Consider the following 19,757-nt stretch of genomic DNA (forward strand, 5'->3'; position numbering starts at 1 on the left):
TGGTGGTTGCAGCTAGTTGGCTCCAGAGTAGATGGTAAGAGGGACCTCCAAGTTGGACAAAGATACTAGGCTACACCTTAGCGATGAAGGAGGTCCCTGCTGGTGTGAGTGATGGCTTGGAGTGATCTCTTACCGATGCAGAAGGGCATAAAAGCATCATTCTTCTTAAACTGCCCCTTCTCATCCAGGAAGTGCTGGGGGTTGAAATCTTGGGGGTTGGAGAAGAACTTGGGGTCTCTCAGCACGGAGCCCAGAATAGGGAACACTTCAGTGCCCTGGTTGGGAGAAGGGAGAGAACTCTGAGAAAGTGGAGTGGGGGTTGGGTGTGCTGAAAACACCTGGTGGGTGGAGGGGGAATTCAGGTGTTCTAGGGGAAGAGAAAAGGGAGGCACGGGAGTTGGGGTGCTCTGACAGAGGCGCTTTGGGGGGCATGAGATTCATGTCCCTGAGACAGGAAGTTTGGCAGACATGGGTTTAGGTCCCCTGAGAAGGGAAGTTTGAGGAACACGGGTTCTGTGTCTCCTGGGGCACAAAAGGTTTGGGGGACATGCAGTTCATGTCTGAAGGGACATAGTGGTTGGGAAAGTCTTTGACAGAGAGTGGGACAGGGCCTGGGAAGCTTCTAAGAGGGATGTGTGCTGGGTCACAGGGAGTGGGTTGGAGGACCCTTTAGGCTGAGTGGGGCAGCACCTTGGGGAGGAGGAAGTCCCTAAACTTGGTATCCTTGGTGACTCTGCGGGCCAAGCTCAGGGGAATCATGTCTCCAAATCGCTGGATCTCGTGGATCACTGCCTCCGTATAGGGCATCTTGGCCCGGTCCTCAAACTTGGGCTGACGGTTCTTGCCAATCACGCGGTCAATCTCCTCCTGGATTTTGGCTGGCGGAAAAGGGGGCATGTGTTTAGGTTCTAGGTGTCTCAGAGCAGGGATGATAGTACAAATACGTACAACTGGATGTATGACATGCATGATGTCCATGTGGACATAGACATAGACCGTTCCAACCAGATGTCAGCTTTATGCACTGTTGGTGCAGGGTCCTGTTCACCTGGTCCTTCCAGAATCATTGGGGAGGTGCAAGGGAGGAGTCTTGGGGGATGGTCTGGAGGAGCAGGTGGTGGTGGGCTCGGCACAGGAGCTATATACCAATCAGTTCCGATATTTTCAATATTTTAACAGCTACTGAAACTCAGCTGGTGCCTATCAGCCAAGTATCACCTAGTCTCTGAGTAGCAAGGCGTGTCTGAGAGTGCAAGGACCCAGGAGAGGTGGGACCACTGCAGCAGGCTCAGAGGACTTTTGTGGGTCTGTGGTCCCCACTTCCCTGCCCCATCCAGCCTTACCCTCCACATCTGGGTGCTTCATGAGCAGCAAGAAGCCGTAACGCAGGGTGGTGCTGACCGTCTCGGTCCCCGCAAAGAAGAGACTCACTGTGGTCATCACCAGGTTCTTCATGTAGAATGCGGTGTTGGGGTTCTTCTTCTCCTGCATGGAGAGAGGGCTTCAGGCTGAGCTCACCACCCCGGTGCTCTCAGTGCCCTTCTGGGGTTTTTCCCTTTGGACCTGCCTCTTTTAGATCCAGACCAAAGGTGGAAAGAGGGACCCTAGTTCTGCCAGGCTCTCTCAAGGTCTCCGAGCCTTTGCCCAGACTGCAGGTTTGCCCCAAATGCCCTTCTCACAATCTTTGCCAGTCTACTATCTGTCCTTTAATTATCAGCTTCATTGTCACTTTAATAAAAAGTGGGATAGAAACAGACAGTGAGTGAGAAATAGGAACAGAGATGGCACGTTAGAACGAATCAGACAGAGTTAAAGAGAGGCAGATTTTTCTGAGACACAGATGCAGAATTTTAAGCAACATCCTATTCTCTCTCTCTGGGCCTCAGTTTCTTCATCCGTAAAACTGGGGTCATAATAAAGCCTACTCCCAAGAGCTGTTGTGGGTGCTAAGTAGGTGAATACCAGAAAGCCCTTACAGTAGTGCTTGGTGCACGGTAGTGTTACAGAAATGCTTGCCATTACGGTTTGCACGCACAAGTCCTGCTTGTGGGCAAGGGTTCGGTATTTGGAACAGTGATGGCTAATTATAATTGGGATTGTGGGGATTATTAGGGTGGGGGATGATTTGAATGTACCTCTGTTCTGCCCCCCTCCCAGCCTGATTTCCCTCTGCCTGGCTTTGGACCGCTCCGTCCTGGCTGTTGGGGTGTACCTCCTTCATGCGGATGAGGAAGGAGTCGATGAAGTCCCGTGGGGAGTTGGGATCCAGCGTGCGTTGGTTCTGCTCCACTTTCTTGACTATGAAGTCCTCCAGCCCCTTCAGCTCCTTAAAGGCCTGTTGCTGTGGCCCTGGCAGGTGTTTCATCACTGAGTAGAACATCTCATAGAGCTGAGGGTGGAGAGAGAAGGCAAGGGAAGGGAAGGACAGCTGTCAGAGGGCAGGACCCAGTGGGGGTGTGGGACCCGTCTCAGGAAGACACTGGGCGAAAGTCACCTGTCCAGATGTTGAGGTATTTCGATGGGGCTGGATGGGAATAGAGACCTAAGTGTTCGTGTGAGTTAAATGTGAGGGCTCCTGTCCAAAAATTAAGGTGAGATGGATTGGGACACATAAGCAGGTCTCAGATGTTCAGGTGATGCTAGCCTGGAGCACACATCTGAGTGTTCATATATTCAGGTGAGGTTGGGTTGGGAGACACCTGGCTAGCTGTTTAGCTATTCAGATGGGACTGGTATGAGGGGTCACCTGTCTAGGTGTTTGGGTACTCGGGTGGTCTTAGTTGGAGACAACTGTTAAGATATTTAGAGGATCTGGATTGAGGCAGTCTATACAGGTGTTGAGGTATTCAAGTGGGGCTAGTGTGCAGGCGTTAAAGTGGGGAGATACCTGTTCAGGTATTCAGATATTCACATGGGCTGAGAGGGTACTTCTGTAGGTGTTTGAGTGACAATTATTTGGGTGTTTGTGGAACAATCTACTTAGGTGTTTAGGGGTCTTGCCTAAGGACCACTGTCTAAATGTTCAGATATTTAAGTGAGCTGGGTAGGGGACACTTGTCTAGATATTCTAGTGGGCTAGTTTGGGACACCTGTGTAGATAGCAAATGATTTTGGTGGGCTGAATTTTGCAGCACCAGGTGTTCAGGTGGTCAGGAAGGGGCTGAGGTGGTCACTTGTCCAGGGGTTAAGAAATTCAGGTGGAAAGATGGAGTATCTTAACTGAGAGAAGCTGTTAGATATTAAGGTAATGAGGGGTGAGAACATCTGCCCCGTGAGAAAGCTGCGTGCAGGGCATGTGTTTTGCCTGTAGGCTCTGTTTTCTCCTTCTCCATCTCCTTCTTTTTTTTTTTTTTTGGGGGGGGGGAGCATCTTTTGAGATATCCAGGTGTCCTTGGAAACTGAGTACTGGGCACCTGTCCTGGGTTCTGGTGCAACTGTTCAGTTGTCCAAGAGTTGGGAGGGGGGCTGGTTTTGAGGGCACCCTGTCTGGAGGAGGATGGGAGTTTGGAGCACCTGTCCCCGTGCAGGAGAGCACTTGGCAGGTTGTGGTAGGGGCGTGGTAGGGCCAGGCTGGGACGAATTACCTGCCCGGTAGACGTGGCTGTGAACTGGAAGACTCCCAGCATCATACGCAGCAGTGACAGGAACTCTTTGTCCTCATAGTCAAAACGGTCCCCGAAGACAATGGAGCTGATGACATTGCAGACGGATCGACTTAGGAAGAAGGTGGGATCGATGAAGGCTCCTGGGGGATGGGGTGGGGTTGGGGAGAGACGGGGATTTGGGGGAGAGTCAACTCGGCGGTCTGATGCCAGTCAGAGAATCTGAGGAGGGCCCATAAGTGATGAGCCGAACTTCCAGCACAAAACACCGGAGCTGGGAGCCCGGACGCCTTCCCCCGGTCCTAGCCCCCTTCCCGGGCCAGAACGCGCGTATTGGCGCCTGGTGTTTTCCTCCTCCTTCTCGCACAGCCCGGGGGCCCGCACTCACCGCGCGTGCCCCGGAGGGCCTCGATGAGGAAGCCCGCCTCCTCCTGGATGCGCTCTTCGATGCCGCGCTTGCCCACCCCGAAGTCCCGCAGCGTGGTGATGGAGAAGCGCCGGAGCTGCTTGGCGATCTCCCCGTTGCTAAACGCCACGCCTGCGGAGGGAGCGGAGTCGGGGGAGGGCAGAGAGGGTCGGAGAAGCCCCGACCAGCCCCACGCGATCCCCGAGAGGTAGAGGATAGGTGGGCGGAGAGAGTGGGTGGGAGAAAGGTGGGCAGGGCAGAGAGAGAGAGAGAGAGAGAGAGAGAGAGAGAGAGATACAACTCAGAGTCAGAAATACAGAGTGAATCAGGAGAAGGAAATATCAGGAGAGAGGCAAGACAGAGACACTGAGAAAAAGAGAGATACAGAGACACTCACAGGAAAAGAAAGAGACAGGAGGGAAAGAGGGGGAGTGAGAAATGTGGAGATCTGGGGACTAGATATAAAAATTGTGAAGGATTCTAAAACTGAGCTGGAGAAGAGAGAAAAATAGAGACAGAAACAGAGAGGGTCTGGGAGGCGGAGAGACTGTTCCCTGGAGATGGAGGCATGGGGATTTTGAAGCAGAAGAAGAAGAGATGGAGAGGGAGAGGGAGAGGGAGAGAGAAACATGGGGAAGCACAGAAGCTGAAAAGGAGAAGAGAACCAGAAAGGCACATGGAACTAGAGGACAAGGGGTCTGAATCAGAAATCCCCAGGGCTTCTAAGAGATACAGAGAAAGAAGAGACGTCTAGTGAGAGAGGCAGGGAGAAGTAGAGATGCTGAAACTCTAAGACAAGTTAGAGACAAAGGCAACGATGGTGCAACAGGGACAGAGAATACCAGGGGAAGGTGAGTCTGGAGAAGACTGGGAACACTGAAGCCATCAAGTCTGCCTGACCACATCCCCCTGCCCCCCCACAATGTTCCCCTCACCATAGCCTTTGAAGAGCCAGTTGAAGGTGGCCTGATCCCCTCGCCCACTGAATTCCTCAGCCTGATCCAGCAGAGCCTCCTTCACAGCCTCGTATCCACACAGCACCACAATCCGCCGGGACCCCAGGTGGACCGTGAACACAGGGCCATAGTGCTCCCTGATCTGATGGAGGTGGACAGAGGTGGTTAGAGGGAGCAGCCGCTACTCTGAACTGGCCCCGTACCCAGACCTCACATACTAGGATCCGTTTCTCCAGAGGTTCTGACAGTCAGGGGGCTGGACATCCTGAGATCTAGTTTTCCTGGCTAGGACCTCGATGTTGTGTCTTCAAAGACTCTGGTCTAACATTATCAGTCCCCTTCCACGAAGCCCCAGCTAAACTGAGCAGGTCCCCACTCCCATCTCGTTCCACCCATCTTCCAGCCTCGTGACACCTTCATGAAGGAGTTGTACATCTGCTCTGTGTTCAGCTGCAGGTAGTTCCCAATGAAAGGCAGTGGGGTAGGTCCAGGAGGCAACTTCCCCCTGAGCTTCCTCTGATGCCAGACGGACATTAAAACCATTATGGTCAGGCAGGCCAGCAAAGCCACAAGCAGCAGCCCTGAGGCCAGCATGGTGGCACTGAGAGTGACAGTCAGATGGTGATGTCTGTGATTGTTTGCTTTTATACTACCAGGAGAGAAGGGCAGACTTTGATCCTTATTATGTAATTGTCTCATTTCACCTCCCAACTGCACCCTCCACTAGGCTCCCCACCTAGCTTGGGACACAGCCAGCAAGGAAGGAGATTAACAGAATGTGAACCTCAAGATGGAATTTGTGGTCAGGAAGGGCCATCCCCCCTGGGCTGTGGACTTTGGGGGGCAGTAGAACTGAAGATTTTGGAATATTTGCATGGGGGAGCCCCAAGGCTTTGGATTTGGGGTCTCAGAGTGAGAAGGGACCCCAAAATTGTTGATTTGGGAGTCTTGGGAAAGAAGAATTCAAAGATCTGGATTTCAGGATATTGGAATGAGAATAAAACCAAAATAAAAAAGAAAAAGAAAGGATATTGGAATGAGACAAGAGGTACAGCTGTGGATTTGGGGGTCTTTTGGTGAGAAGAGATGGATAAGGGTCTTGGGGCGAGGGGAAATTCCAGGGAATGGATTTGAGGGTCTTGAAGTGAGGAAGAACCCTGGGCTGTGGATCAGGGTTCATGGGAGGAGGGTCCAGCTGGATCATGGAGTCAGCACCTGATGCCAGGTGTTGACTTGCTTTAATTTTGGACGCAGGGCTGCCTCTTGATGCCCAGAATCCTTGCTGGAGCCTCAAAGCGAGGTCAGGATGGGTGTCACAGAACTGCCTGTCTCTGGTTGAAAACCAGAGCTGCATTTCAGTAGAACTTTCCACAGAATTGGAGGAGAGTAACTCATGATCTCAGTTGGCAGAGGGACTGGCTGGGGCTTAGGAAATAGTAATAACCACAGATATGATCCCCAGAAAATCCCAGTTGTCACAAGGGTCAGAATTCACAGAGGGCTCCATTGGGTCCCTACCTTGATCCTTAGGGAAGCCCGCTAGGGTTGATTGTATCATTTCCAGTATTATTGTTATTATTATGATTAATATGACTGATGTTTCCCATTACATATATGGGTATCCTGGGGACTGGAAACAGAGTGGGCATGTGGGACCGCTGTCTCTCCTGCTCTGCTCTCATTTCTCCTTCCTGGGGCTGGGTTTCCCCCCAGTGGAAAGGGAGTATTTGGGAAGAGAACATTGTATTTGAGGGTGTGTGAAATCCCCTTTAGGGGTGATTCTTGCTTTGTCAGGGCTGCTGTTGACAGGCAGAGGGAACTCCAGCGTCAGGAAGAGAGAAGGGCCCTGGGATGCTGAAAAGTGGGAGCTGTCCTTCCTTCACCGACACGCTTCCTTAATGATGACGGTTACCCTTGGCAAGCACTAACTGTGAAGATTAAGGGTATGGCTGCATGATCTTACTGAATCCTTATAACAGTGGGGCTGGTTCATTATCAGCTTCATTTTGCAGTTGAGAAAACCGAGGTGCTATAAAGCCACTTGCTGGGGGTCACATAGGTATTAAGTGAGGGAGCTGGGATTTTGAACCCTCCTTCCCTCTTCTTCCATTGACTGGCCCAGCCCACCCTGGGGGCCAAGTGGAGGTCAAGCTGATTAGTGGGTGGATGCTGAGATTGGTATCAGCATTGGACACAGGGATTGCATTAGCATGCCCTACTGTCATGTTGGCATCGCGCTTGCCCTCAGGGTAGACGCTAGAATTGAAAATAAGTTGACACTGAACTCGATACCAGGAAAACAGTCATAGAACCACCTCTGGTGTCAAGAGGGCTCTAAGAGTAGGCACAGGTGGCCGTTGGCAGTGCCTTCAGGAGGGCATGAGGGTGGCACTCATTTAGGCTCTAAGGTTGGTCCCAGCAGCCTCTGACATGAGCCCCGTGTGGGTGCTGAGACTGGTCCTAGGTGGGCCTGAGGGGTGCCACAGATGGGCACCGGGCAGGCTCCGACAGTTGGACAGCCCTGCTCAGGTGCCACCTTTAAACTTGGATGAGGCCAGGTGAGTGAGGTTGGCACTCCCAGGGCTGGCATCTTGCTCAAAGTTTTCCAGGCGGCTGAGCTCTGAGTCCTGTTGGGAGGGGACAAAGGGCAGAGAACAAAACAGAGAGATAAAAGTTGTTTGTTGGTTTTGGAGCCGGAAGAGAAGAGGAGGATTACTACAGGCTTGGCAGGTATCAGCCCCCCTAATCCTGATCAGCAGCTCGCACCTGGGCTGGCTGGAAGCCCGGCCCCTCCTCTTCCCGCTTCTTCCCCGACAGGGAGGGAGCTAGAAATTTGGGGAGTTTGTTTTTTAATGAGGTGGACACCAGGAAGAGCATTGAGTGTTCAGACAGGTTGCCGGGAGCTGGGTGGGGAAGGGGGTGAGGGGATAAGACCAGGAGAAGCACCTGGGACAGAGAGGTCAAGGGTATTTGGCTTTACTGATGATCCTGCAACATGGAACGAGAGGTCAGTGCCAGTCATCACATGCCTTATCTCCTAGGGGCAGGACACGTGCCAGCATATGGTGGCCTGGGTCTCGGCTTCTAGGGTATCCAGTGGTGAACCCAGGAAAATCCTTTTCCCTCTCTGGGGCTCAGTTTCCTTCTCTGGACAATGGAACAGTGGTTAGGAGCAAGATTAAGACATGGATTGGAATCCCTTACCCCTTTTTTGTTGTGTGACCTTGAACAGGTAACCTCACCACTCTGAACCATATGGGCCCAATGACAGTAGTCTGTTTTGGGGAGGAGTCAATAGGTTAATGCACATGAAGGCCATGGCAATATAAGCACTCAATAAATATTAGCTGTTCTTATCATTAATCAGAGGGATGAAGGCAATGGATAAAAGTTTCTCTAAACATGGTATAAAGTTCCAAAATGTTTCCTTTGGAAAAGGAGGAAGAGAGAAAACGTTTCGGGGGAATGTCCCACCCCATTCTCTCCTCAGTACAGCCTGGCCTTACCCTCTACAGCTGTGCTTAGGAAATTGATATTCTAGGTGCCTCCTGCAGGGATGGTAGTTTAGGCAGTAACTGATGATGGGTGGGTCAGGATTAGATCCTCTGGAACCTGCCCATCCATCCCATTCTCTCTCCTTCCCCTCATCTCTGACTTTCTGTGTGTCTTGCTCTTTCTCCTTCCCTGCAAGTCAGCCAGCCCTTCAACCCTCTTGTGTGTTTCTAATCTCTTTATGTTTGCACCATCTTGCCCAATGAGTTCTCCTAGATGCCTCTGTCTTGTTTCTTCTTATTTATACATCTGCATACGTGTGTCCTTCTGGCTGCATGTTTCGTGTGTCTGTGCGTGTGCATGTATGTTTCAGCAGGTCGGTGTTGAATTCATGCATCTCTGTGGAGGGTGTGTCTGTACATAAGTGAGTATCCAGACCTGTGTATGGCTGTACGGGCACACCTGTGTGAGTACATGATGGAACGTGCACGTATACATTGCCAGTGCGCCCGAATGCATGCCAATCTTTGCGTCTGTCTGCGGATAACATGAGTACGTGCTTTCGGGATATGTCTGCTGGGGGATATTTACATGTGTGTCTCTGGGTCCAACCTGATATGTGACTATGTATTCACACCTGTGTGTATGTGTGTACAACTCACGACTGTATATGAGTGCATGGGTGTTTTTGTGTATACGTTCTGGTATAGCATGTAGGCACATGAGCCATGTCGTAAACACTGGAATGTCTGAAATCTGCTGTGTTTGTATTCCAACAGCCCTGGCCCTGCCCCATTTCCCTTCTTAAAAAAAGCAAAAAGTTACCTTATTCTTCAGGGTATTACTTCTTTCAGTTTTCAAGGGTCATACTAAGTAGAAAAAGCCTCCATAGGACAGGTGTGTCCTGAGAGCATTCTGAGGTAGGTCACTCCCATTGGATCAGCTTCTCAGAAAATTCTTTTTCCCACGATATTATCCCCAGGCTCCTAAGCCATTTAAAAGAGTCAGTGTTCACTGAACCCACTACTCCATGCCAGACTGTGTTGGGTGATGCTGAGGACATGGAGGTGACCAAGACAGCCCTGGGACCTGCCCTCATGGAGCTGTCACTCTAGAGGGGAGACAGACCAGTCACCAGACAATGACAGTTTAGAATGGATGGTGCTGGGATGAGAAGGCACAGGCAGAGGGCTCAAGGCTAGCAGAGGGGTCAGGGTCAAGATGAAGGGCACAGGCAGAGAGGTCAGGGCTGGGAATGAGAAGGAACAGACAGAAGGGTCAGAGCTGGGATTGGAGAGGCATAGGTGTCTATGGGAGTCCAGAAATGGCACCTGATTCAGCCTTGTAGATTCAGGGTGAGCCACTAGAGGGTTCAGTAGGGAGTTTTCCATGGAAGGATAGAGTTGGGAAGGAGAGTTCCAGGCCGAGGAACCTGAGGCCAGTGGATTATGGTTGAGCTGTTAGAGCATGGAGATCTGGGGCCATGTTCACTGATGAGTCTGGAGCTGTGAGCAGGAGCTAGATCTGGTGAACCATTTGGGACTTGGTGGGGAGTTTCAGGACTGTCCTGAAACAATGGGGAGCCACAAAAGGGCTTTAAGCGGGGAACAAAATGGTCTGATTTGTGCTTCAGAAAGATTCATCAGATTTTTGGTGATAAGACTAGAGGCCAAGAGATGAGGAAGTGACTTCTATAGGCGACCAAGTGAGAGAAGATAGGACCATGAGGATGGGGAGAGACGGTGGGCTGGAGAAAGATACGAAACATATGGAAGGAAGAACTGTTTCTTACTTGGTTATATGTTGGCCCTGTGGGGGTAAGTGTGAGGGAGGAGTTGGGGAGAGAGGGGGGTGCTGTTTACTGGTTTGGGGACACAGATCAGAAACAGGTTGAGAAAGGAGGTAATGAACTCAACTTTGGACATGTTGGCAAACCAGGCATAGTTCCTGCTCTTAGACTCTTGGGAGGGCAGACCTGGATCAATTAAAATCCTCAATGATCTTATTAGTATTAATTAATAATTATTAGTAATAAATTACTACCTAGGGTTGAGGATTGAGAAGGCCTCATAGAGGAGGCATCATTTGAATTTGGTCTTGTGGGATGAGTTCACAGGTAAGGGAAGAGAGGAGGGCAGTCCAGGCAGAGAGAGCTACACAGGCTAGGTCTTAGACACTCGAGATGGATGGGACAGAACCGATATATTTGACAGCATCACCCCCTGCTCCCTATGCCAACCTCATCAGTCAACTCTCTATTCTCTACCCACAAGCCTGACCCAAAACTCTCAGGAAAAACCCGATTCATGCCCGTAAGTGTGCCTGAAATCTATGACCCTGTCCAGATGAAAATCTTTCTCAAGAAATTAAAGTGAAATTGACTTAACATAAAATGAACCCTTTACAGCAAAGCGTTCAGCGGCATCTGGCACATTCAGTGTTGGGAAAGCACCGTCTCTAACTAGTTCCAGCTCATTTCCAAATGAGAATCCTAAGTGAGCCTTCTTGTTTTAAATTTAAATACTATGCAATAATGATATCATTCATCAAACTTACCATCTTACTGTGTGAAGCTTTTTATGAGTGTGATCGTATTGAAGTTCTCCTAGCAAGCCTATGAGGTTGGTTTTTTTCACCTCCATTTTGCACCTGAGTTAAGCTTACTTACTTAAAGCCCACCCAAAGGGTTGGAAGTGAGTTGCTTTGGGTTTCACAGCCAATAAAGGTAGAGCCTGGACATGGCTTTGTGTGACTAAATTTCATGCTCTTTGCCACTTGGCTCTGGACTGCCAAGCCCCAACTTTTTCACTTTAAGAGTCATCAGAAAACTGCCCCTGGTAATCCCTGTAGTTTTTGAAAAACTTCCTTGTAAGCCTGAAACAAAACATTCCAAAATATTAAATATATATATAATCTCTTACTAGGAGGGAGACTTGACCTTCTGTCATTTTTGCATTCTTTGGAACATTGACCAAAGACCTGGTCAACCAGTGTTACTGCCCAGGCTATTGGCAGCAGATGGTGAGTGAGCCAGGAGAACAAGAGGTCAGGGAGTGAAATGTTTGTGTTTCAGATTTCAGTGACGACAGGATTAGGACAGGGCTGGTGGGAGTGTTGACTGAAGCAGAGTGAAGAAGAAAGTCAAGGTTCTTTTTGATTATTTGGCCAGCTCATGCCCATGGCCACTGAAGGAACTCCTTCCCAGAGGAATCTTGGGTCTTAGAGTAGAGAGAGGGGGAAAGGTTTGCTAGATGACAGGGATGAAGGGGACAGACTCAAAAAAGAAAGGATTTTTATAAGTGGGTGGAGGGGGTCATACTCTAGAAGTGCTCTGAGGAGTTTCTGATTCGGTAACAGCTGAGTAATTCCTATTGGGTCAAAATAACAACTATAACCTCAGAATAAGACATTTAAAACCCAATTCCCTGAAATCACTGGAGAGGGAATAAAAGCACGCAGGTACTGAAGGGAGCTGGAGGAAGAGAATTTCCTGTTTAATAGAGATTTTAGCCTGAAGGCAGGCCCTGGATGGGGCCATGCACGTGGCTAAAACCCAGATAGAAACATTGGAGATTTTCTGACTTGAAGAACCAGAGGACAGAGTTTAGGATGATAACAGCACCTGATGGTAGTGGTGGTAGAATCTCAAAAAAGGGGAGCGACAGAGAGTGGGACATCCAAATTCCACGTATAAACTCTGTCCAAATTTTTGACCGATGAACTATTTATGTGCTAGAAAACTCCAAGTTGTGCCAGCTAAGGCAAAAAGAACTGACGGGAGACTACTGCTCCATGAAAACAAAAGAAACCAATATCCTTCAACAGAACATAACAGAATCCAGAGATTCTATGATGTATCACTGCAATATCCAGAATAAAATCCAAAATTACTAGGTACCTGAAGATACAGGAAAATATGACCATACTCAAGAGAAAAGACAACTGGTGGAGAACAACCCTAACATGACCCTAATGTTGGAATTTAGCAGACAGAGTTTTAAAAGCACCTATGATGTCTATGCTCAAGGATGTCAAAATGGTATTGAGAAGCGAGAGGTACTGACCCTAATTCTGACCCTAGGTCTCACTGAAAGTGATTAAATGAATAACCTTCATTGGAGAAAGTGCTAGAGAAAGCTGTGCTCTTGAGAGGAGAGCCTATTCAGAGTAGGACTAAGAAATGGAGAGAAAATTTGGGCAAGTGGTTCACTTATTAAACAGCTAGTAATAGAACACCTGTTAGAGTGGCCAAGATGGCAGAGTAGGAAGACCCCAAAAACACCACCTCCCATAGGCACGCCAAAATTGCAATGATTTGCAGAGCACCTACTGATCAGAAAGACCTGAAGACTAGCAGAAAAGATCTTCTACAACCAGCTGTAAAGAAAGAACCACAATGAGATGGGTAGGAAGGGTAGAGATGCAGTGTGGTCAAGACCCACACCCCCAATTGGTCATCCCACAAATGGGAAGATAATTAAAGTGGCAGAGGTTCTCCCAAAGGATTGAGGGGTTCCAAACCCCACACTGGGCTTCCCAGCCAGGGGGTCCTGCACCAGGAAGTTCAGCCCCCAGGACGTTTGACTTTTTAAGACCAGTGGTGGTTACTTTCGGGAGAGCCAGAGGGCTGTGGGAAATAGAGACTCCACTTTAAAGGGCACACACAGAATCTCACATGTTTTGAGACCCAGGGCAGAAGCAGTCATTTGAAAGGAGCCTTGACCAGACCCACCCCCTGCTGATCTTGGAGAGCTTCCCAGGGAGGCAGGAGGCAACTGCAGCTCACCTTGGGGATGTAGACACTGGTGGCAGCTATTTATGGGACACTGGTGCTGGCAAGTGACATTTTGGAATCCTCCCTCTAGCTTATGAGTGCTGGGACCTGGCCCTGCCCACCAGCCTGTTGACATCAGTGCTGGGACACTCTCAGGTCAAGCAGCTAGCTGGGCAGGGATACAGCCCCACCCACCATTAGGCTGGTGATCTTAGAACCCCCTGAGTCCCCAGCTGCCCTAGGACACGGCCTTACCCACCAAAAGGCCAACAACAGCTATGGGACACACCAGACCCTGCATCCAGCCATGTCAGGAACTGGCCTAACCCACAAGCAGGCTAACAGTAGATCTGGGAACTCTGGCTCTGCAACCAGCCAACCCAGAACCCAGCTTTGCCCACCAGTGGACCAACACTAGCCCCAGGTCCACCTAGGGCTCCACAGCCAGCTGCTTCACGATCTGGCAAGACCAGCCAGCAAGTGGCAGCCTCTGCATGAAGTAAAGCCTGACAACCAACCAGAATGGGGCTGGCGGTGCCTACCAGACCACCCACAGTAGTCAGTCTACCAGGACAGAAGGGCCCAGGCCACTCTGAGGGGCCGCCTTCAGAGCACCCAGCTCTGGTGACCAGTGGGGAGTGCACTGCTAGGATCCACAGGATGTCTCCTACAAAAAGCCACTTGTCCAAGGTCAGGAAACATAACCAACCTACTAGATACATAGAAATAAAAACAGCAAAACAGGCAAAATGAGGTGACAGAGGAACATGTTCCAAATGAAGGAACAAGATAAAACCCCAGAAGAACTAAGTAAAGTGGAAACAGGCAATCCACCGAATAAAGAGTTCAAGGTAGTGATCACAAAGATGGTCAAAGAACATGAGAGAAGAATGGATGAACAAACTGAGAAGTTTAACAAAGAGTTAGGAAATACAAATAAGAATTGAACAGAGCTAAAGAAAACAGTAACTGAAATAAAAAATACACTAGAAGGAATAAAAAGTAGATTAGGTGATATAGAGAAATGGGTCAGTGATCTGAAAGACAGTAGTGGAAAGCACAGAAGCTGGATAGGAAAAAAAAAAAAGAATAAGAAGAAAGGAGGACAGTTTAAGAGACCTCTAGGACCACATCAAGCATACTAACACTCACATTATAATGGTCCCAGAAGGAGAAGAGAGAAAGAAAGGGGCAGAGAACATATTTGAAGGCATAATAGATGAAAACTTCCCTGATCTGGGAAAAGAAATAGACATTTAACTCCAGGAAGCACAGAGAGTCCCAAACAGAATCAACCCAAAGACAACCACACAAAGGCACATTATAATTAAAAATCAAAAGTAAGAAGAGAATATGAAAAGCAGCAAGGGAAAAGCAACGAGTCACATACAAGGGAACCCCCATAAGGCTATCCGCTGACTTTTAAGCAAAAACTCTGCAAGCCAGAAGGGAATGGCTTGATATATTAAAAGTAATGAAAGGGAAAAACCTACAACCAAGAATACTCTACCTGGCAAAGATCTCGTTCCTATCTGATGGAGAGATCAAAAGTTTTACAGAGAAGCAAAAGTTAAAAGTGTTTAGCATTACCAAACCAGCTTTGTAAGAAACGCTAAAGATACTTCCCTAAGAGAAAAAGGAAAGATCATGACTAGAAACATGAAATTATGAATGGAAAAAGCTCATCTGTAAAGGCAAAGGCAAGTATACAGTAAAGGTAGTAAATCAACCTTGTAAAAGCTCGTAGGAAGGTTAAAAGACAAAAGTAGTGAAAGCATCTTTATCCACAATAAGCAGTGAAGGGTACACAAAACAGTCAGATGTCAAATATGATGTCCGAATCAGCAGTCATGAGGAGAGGAGAGTAAAAATTCAGGGTTGTTCAAATGCATTTGATATTAAGAGATCAAAAACTTTAATCATATTTTATATCAAATGATTATATATATGATATGATATATATAATACATATATGATATAATATGATTAAAGTTTTTGATCTCTTAAATTAAGAATTAAGCCCACCATTGCCATATATATACCTCAACAGTAATATCTAAATAAGAGCACACCACAAAAAGCAATGGAATACTACTCAGCCATAAAAAAGAATAAAATAATGCCATTTGCAGCAACATGTAAGACCTAGAGATTATCATTCTAAGTGAAGTAAGCCAGAAAGACAAAGAAAAATGCCATATAATATCACTCATATGTGGAACCAAAAAAAAAAAAAGGACACTAAGAACTCATCTACAAAACAGAAACCGACTTGCAGACATAGTAAACAGACTTACGGTTACTGGGGAAAGGGGATGGGAAGGGATAAATTTGGGAGTTTGAGATTTACAAATGTTAGCCACTATGTATAAAAATAGATCTTAAATAAGTTTCTTCTGTATAGCACAGGGAACTATGTTCAATATCTTGTAATAATGTTTAATGAAAAAGAATATGAAAATGAATATATGTATGTATGTGCATGACTGGGACATTGTGCTGTACACCAGAAATTGACACAGTGTAACTGACTGTACTTCAGTTAAAAAAAAAAAAAGGGTATACCATAAAAAGAACATGTAATCTTTAGAATAGTCAAAAGAACAGGACTTTAAAATAACCTTTGTAAATTAAAGCACAGTTGATAAAACTGTCTTAAGATAGTTTCAGAATAGCTAGTCTAGTTACTGTCTCAAGTTTCAGACTGAGGCTGGTTGATAGAAAAGTGACTTTAAATAATGAAATTGAATTCTATGGAAATTCTCTATGGGGCAGCAGTTAAAAAAAAAATTCTCAGATTTAGTATGTCCTACAGATATTTGGCACCTTTGCGAAATTCACCCCTGCTACCACCATGACAGAGACAAAGAAAACAAAACCCTCTGTTCTGTATATATCAATTGTCACATGTTCAAATATACCTTATCTACTTGGAAAACTTCTTTCAAACACAAGTTTGTCTCGCAAACACCAGCCCTTATGTTCATCAGCATCTCAGTGGAAATAAGCTAAGTCATGAGCCATGGCCAAAGTTTCTGTTGTTTTTTTTTTAAAGCTGCCCAGTTTGTGATACTTTGATAGGTACCTAGGGCTACCAGCCCTAGGAAGCTATTACATCCATCAACAGATGAATAGATAACCAAAATATGGTATAGCCATACAATGGAATTTTATTCGCCCATAAAAAGGAATAAAGTACTGATACATACAACCACTAGCAGGAACCTTGAAAACACTGTGCCTGGTGAAAGAAGCCAGTCACAAAGGACCACATGTTGTATGACTCCATTTAAGTGAAAGTCAGGAACAGAGAATCCACAGAGGCTGAACATAGATTAGTTGTTGCTTAGGGTGGAGAGTTGGGTGACGAGTTAAGGGAGTGACATCTAGAAAGTCTGAGGCTTATTTTTGAACAAAGTGATGAAAATGTTCTAAAATTGACTGCAGTGATGGTTGCCCCTATCTATGAAGGTATCAAAAACCATTTTGTTCTACACTTTGAGTGGGGGAATTTTATGACATGTGAGTTATATCTCAATCAACTTTTTTTAAAAGATCAAAAAAAAAGAAAAGAAAAGAAATCCAAATACCCATAGTAAAGACAATGTCCTCTCTGACTTGTATATCCTGATTGGCTCGTCCTAACAGTGACTGTATAAAGACAATTGATTCACCAATTTCTGAGAAAGAATTCAGTCCAAGGAAATGAAAGGGATATCGATTTCTCAAACCTGTCTCATACCACCTGGTGTCACCCCAAACCCCCGGGCTCCTCTTCTTGCATCGTAATCTTCAACCGTATCCTGTGCTTCCATCAAGGCTCTGGCCACCCTGGGCTGTCACTGTCCAGAGATCAGTCAGTCTTCCTCTCTGGACCGTTTGAGCCCCTTGTGGTCAGTGAATGACTCCATTCTAGTCACCAGTAGGTCATCAGGTCCTCCCACAGGGCCCCATTAAAATAGGGACGTGTGTTGAACAACTCCAGCCTTATAGCCCTCGGAATTTCTAGGAAATTTCTAATCGACTCGCCTTATCAATAAGGTCAAGGCTCTTTTGAGGGTCTAGAGCTCTTCCATGCTTTACCCAGGGAAAATCCAGCCATTCTCTGCCCTGCCTTATGGATTAGACTTGTATACCAGGTAATTTGAGCAAGGTTTTTCACAGCTAAGCATGCTAGATGACTACTGGACTTAGAGTGGTGCCTGTAACTCTGATGCGCTATGTTCACAAAAAGCTTTACTGATATATGTTTGTGACGGTGGCAGGCACAGGGATGTGCTGCTAAGATCTCCCTTCAAGGGAGAACTTGCCATTCAGCCTCAGGAGTGCCGTCAGCTGACAGCCTCATCTTGCAGCAGCATCCACGTCCTTCCGGTAACTAAGAGGAATCGGAGACAAGGCTTGACCATTTCTAGCCCAATGTGCGACATGCCTAATAGCAGTCTTCACTTCAGATGGGGCTGTGAGTCAGTTATCTTTCCAAGTCTCTCACTGCCCAATTTTTCTTCCTCCCTTCTTTCCTTTCATGGGTATCAGATCTGTATCCTGGTCTGAAGACTTTTCCTGACCCATCCTCTTCCATCCTTCACACACATTACCCCCCAGTAAAAGGACACCCTCCCAGCTCTGTCTGAGCCTCTGCTTCCCAGAAGACCCAACACACATTTTGTCCCTCATAGCATTTGTTGTTTATCACATACCCAGTCTCAAAATTCCCTTCCAGTTTTGGAAAAGCCCCTGTTGAGTGACTCCTCATCAGGGGAAAGGCTTTGCCTCCCACCACAGCAGCTGAAGGGGTGCCATGACTTCTTCCTCACCACACTCTGAGCCCTAAAGTTTTAACATCGAATAATGGCTGGGCTAACTGGGTCCATCCTGCTGGGAACTTTGAACCTGGCTTGAGGAAGTGACACAAAAATGCAGGGGCAGTTAGGAAGTCGTCCACAGTGGCTACGATGGGTCAAGGCTTCCAAGACAGTAGTGTTAATTCCCCGGGGGTTGGGTGGGGTGGCAGTGGTGGCAGCAGCCCCTAGTTGGGTGGTTCTGCCCATTATCTTGGCTAATGTTCTCCAGGCACAACTCTTTTCCCCCCAATCATATTCTTAGCCTGGTTTTCCAGAATTCCCATTCATTTTGAGAGCTAATCAATCATCTTCAGGCATCAGGGTTCTGCTGAGCCAACATCACTGCTTGTTGAAGCTTCCTAATTGGTCCTTGCTTTTGTTCTCAGTCCCTCAGTTTATTCATCATACAACAGCTTGTGTGAGCCTTTAAAAACATGTCAATACACGTCACCCTATGTTCACCAACCTCCATTGCACTCAAGTCCTCACCAAGGCCCACAAGGTCCCACACAATCTGGCCCTTTAACCCTCTGCGCTCATCTCATTTACACCTACACTCTTCCTTCCTCCTCCACTTCAGCCACACATCTCTCCCTGTGGATTCTTGAGTGCACACACAGCCTTGTCTTACAATTCTGCTCTTCTTTTAAAAAAATTAATGGAGGTACTGAGGATTGAACCCAGGACCTTGTGCATGCTAAGCACGTGCTCTATCACTGAGCTATTCCCCTCTTCTCTCTGCTCTTTTAATTGTTCTGCCAGGAACACTCCCTTCCCGGATATCTGCACAGCTCGCTCCTTATTGCCTTGTGAAACCACCCATGCCACCAATTTCAAATTCCAGTTCTGGAATTCCCTATCCCGTTTCCCTACTTTGTTTTTCTAATGCACTGTATCATTGATTGATTGATTCTTCGTGGTCTATCTTCCCCACTAGAATGTAAGTTCCACGAGGGCAGGAGTTTCGTCTCTCTTGTTCACCTGAAGAGCGTGCCCACACATGTTGGGTATTTGAAAAACATTCATTGAATAAAATAAACAGGAAGGAGGGCTTTAATCAGCTGAGCAAGTTGAAGGAGTTTAGAAATGGAATGACAGCGCTGTGGGCGATTTAACTATGCCTCAGAATGGATGGGAGAGTGTTTGGAACTGGAAGTTCTTATAAGAACAACCAGGAAACCAGGTTTAGAAAGTGAGATGAAGGGGAGGAAGAGGCAATGAGCCCAGCAAGTTGGTGGAGGTTTTATAAGGAAGGCCCAACCGGTGGGAAACCCCTGGTGATGAGCAGGAGGAAAGGATCGGTAAAGATAAAGGAGTTGAAAAGACTGTTTTATGACTTTGCTTTTGTTGCAGTGCTTACTGATGTCACACAAATACGCCATAAACTTACTATTCGCAGCAGTCTTGAGCTCTTTGCTGCCTTTTTGAGAGTGGTGAATATGAGAATCAAAGAGAAAGCATTGTGACTCGGATTTTGGTCATTATCAGTGAAAAGACAAGGGAACAACATACAGACATGGAATCTACAACAAGAATTTGGTACAGACAGAAACCTAACTGGAGGTGGACAAATGAACGTAAAAATCTGCAAGCTTTTGCCAAAGTCTTGGACGAGACATTGCTTTTCTATTGGATGTAGAGAAGATAGACAGCTCTATATTTTGGGGTGACCCCTGCTGACCT

General features: G+C 47.2%; 1 protein-coding gene and 1 long non-coding RNA gene across 3 annotated transcripts in view; one reads left to right on the top strand and one right to left on the bottom strand.

The window, feature by feature from the left end:
• The window catches only part of LOC105093359 (cytochrome P450 2A13), a 6,549-nt gene extending 873 nt beyond the window's left edge, over positions 1 to 5,676 (bottom strand). Inside the window, exons 1-8 of the mRNA XM_010985229.3 lie at positions 5,379 to 5,676; positions 4,944 to 5,106; positions 3,991 to 4,140; positions 3,585 to 3,745; positions 2,213 to 2,389; positions 1,344 to 1,485; positions 691 to 878; positions 134 to 275 (exon numbers count right to left, since the gene is read on the bottom strand). Of these exons, the coding sequence (XP_010983531.2) occupies positions 134 to 275; positions 691 to 878; positions 1,344 to 1,485; positions 2,213 to 2,389; positions 3,585 to 3,745; positions 3,991 to 4,140; positions 4,944 to 5,106; positions 5,379 to 5,663 (1,408 nt within the window). The 5' untranslated portion in view covers positions 5,664 to 5,676. The remainder of the gene's footprint in view (positions 1 to 133; positions 276 to 690; positions 879 to 1,343; positions 1,486 to 2,212; positions 2,390 to 3,584; positions 3,746 to 3,990; positions 4,141 to 4,943; positions 5,107 to 5,378) is intronic.
• A 1,954-nt stretch (positions 5,677 to 7,630) lies between these two features.
• Positions 7,631 to 19,757, top strand: part of LOC135322060 (uncharacterized) — a 29,380-nt gene continuing 17,253 nt past the window's right edge. For both annotated transcript variants that reach the window (XR_010382364.1, XR_010382365.1), the window contains exon 1: positions 7,631 to 7,694. This is a non-coding gene — a long non-coding RNA (uncharacterized LOC135322060). The remainder of the gene's footprint in view (positions 7,695 to 19,757) is intronic.

Source organism: Camelus dromedarius, chromosome 9 (genome assembly GCF_036321535.1).
Source record: "Camelus dromedarius isolate mCamDro1 chromosome 9, mCamDro1.pat, whole genome shotgun sequence".
NCBI lineage: Eukaryota > Metazoa > Chordata > Mammalia > Artiodactyla > Camelidae > Camelus > Camelus dromedarius.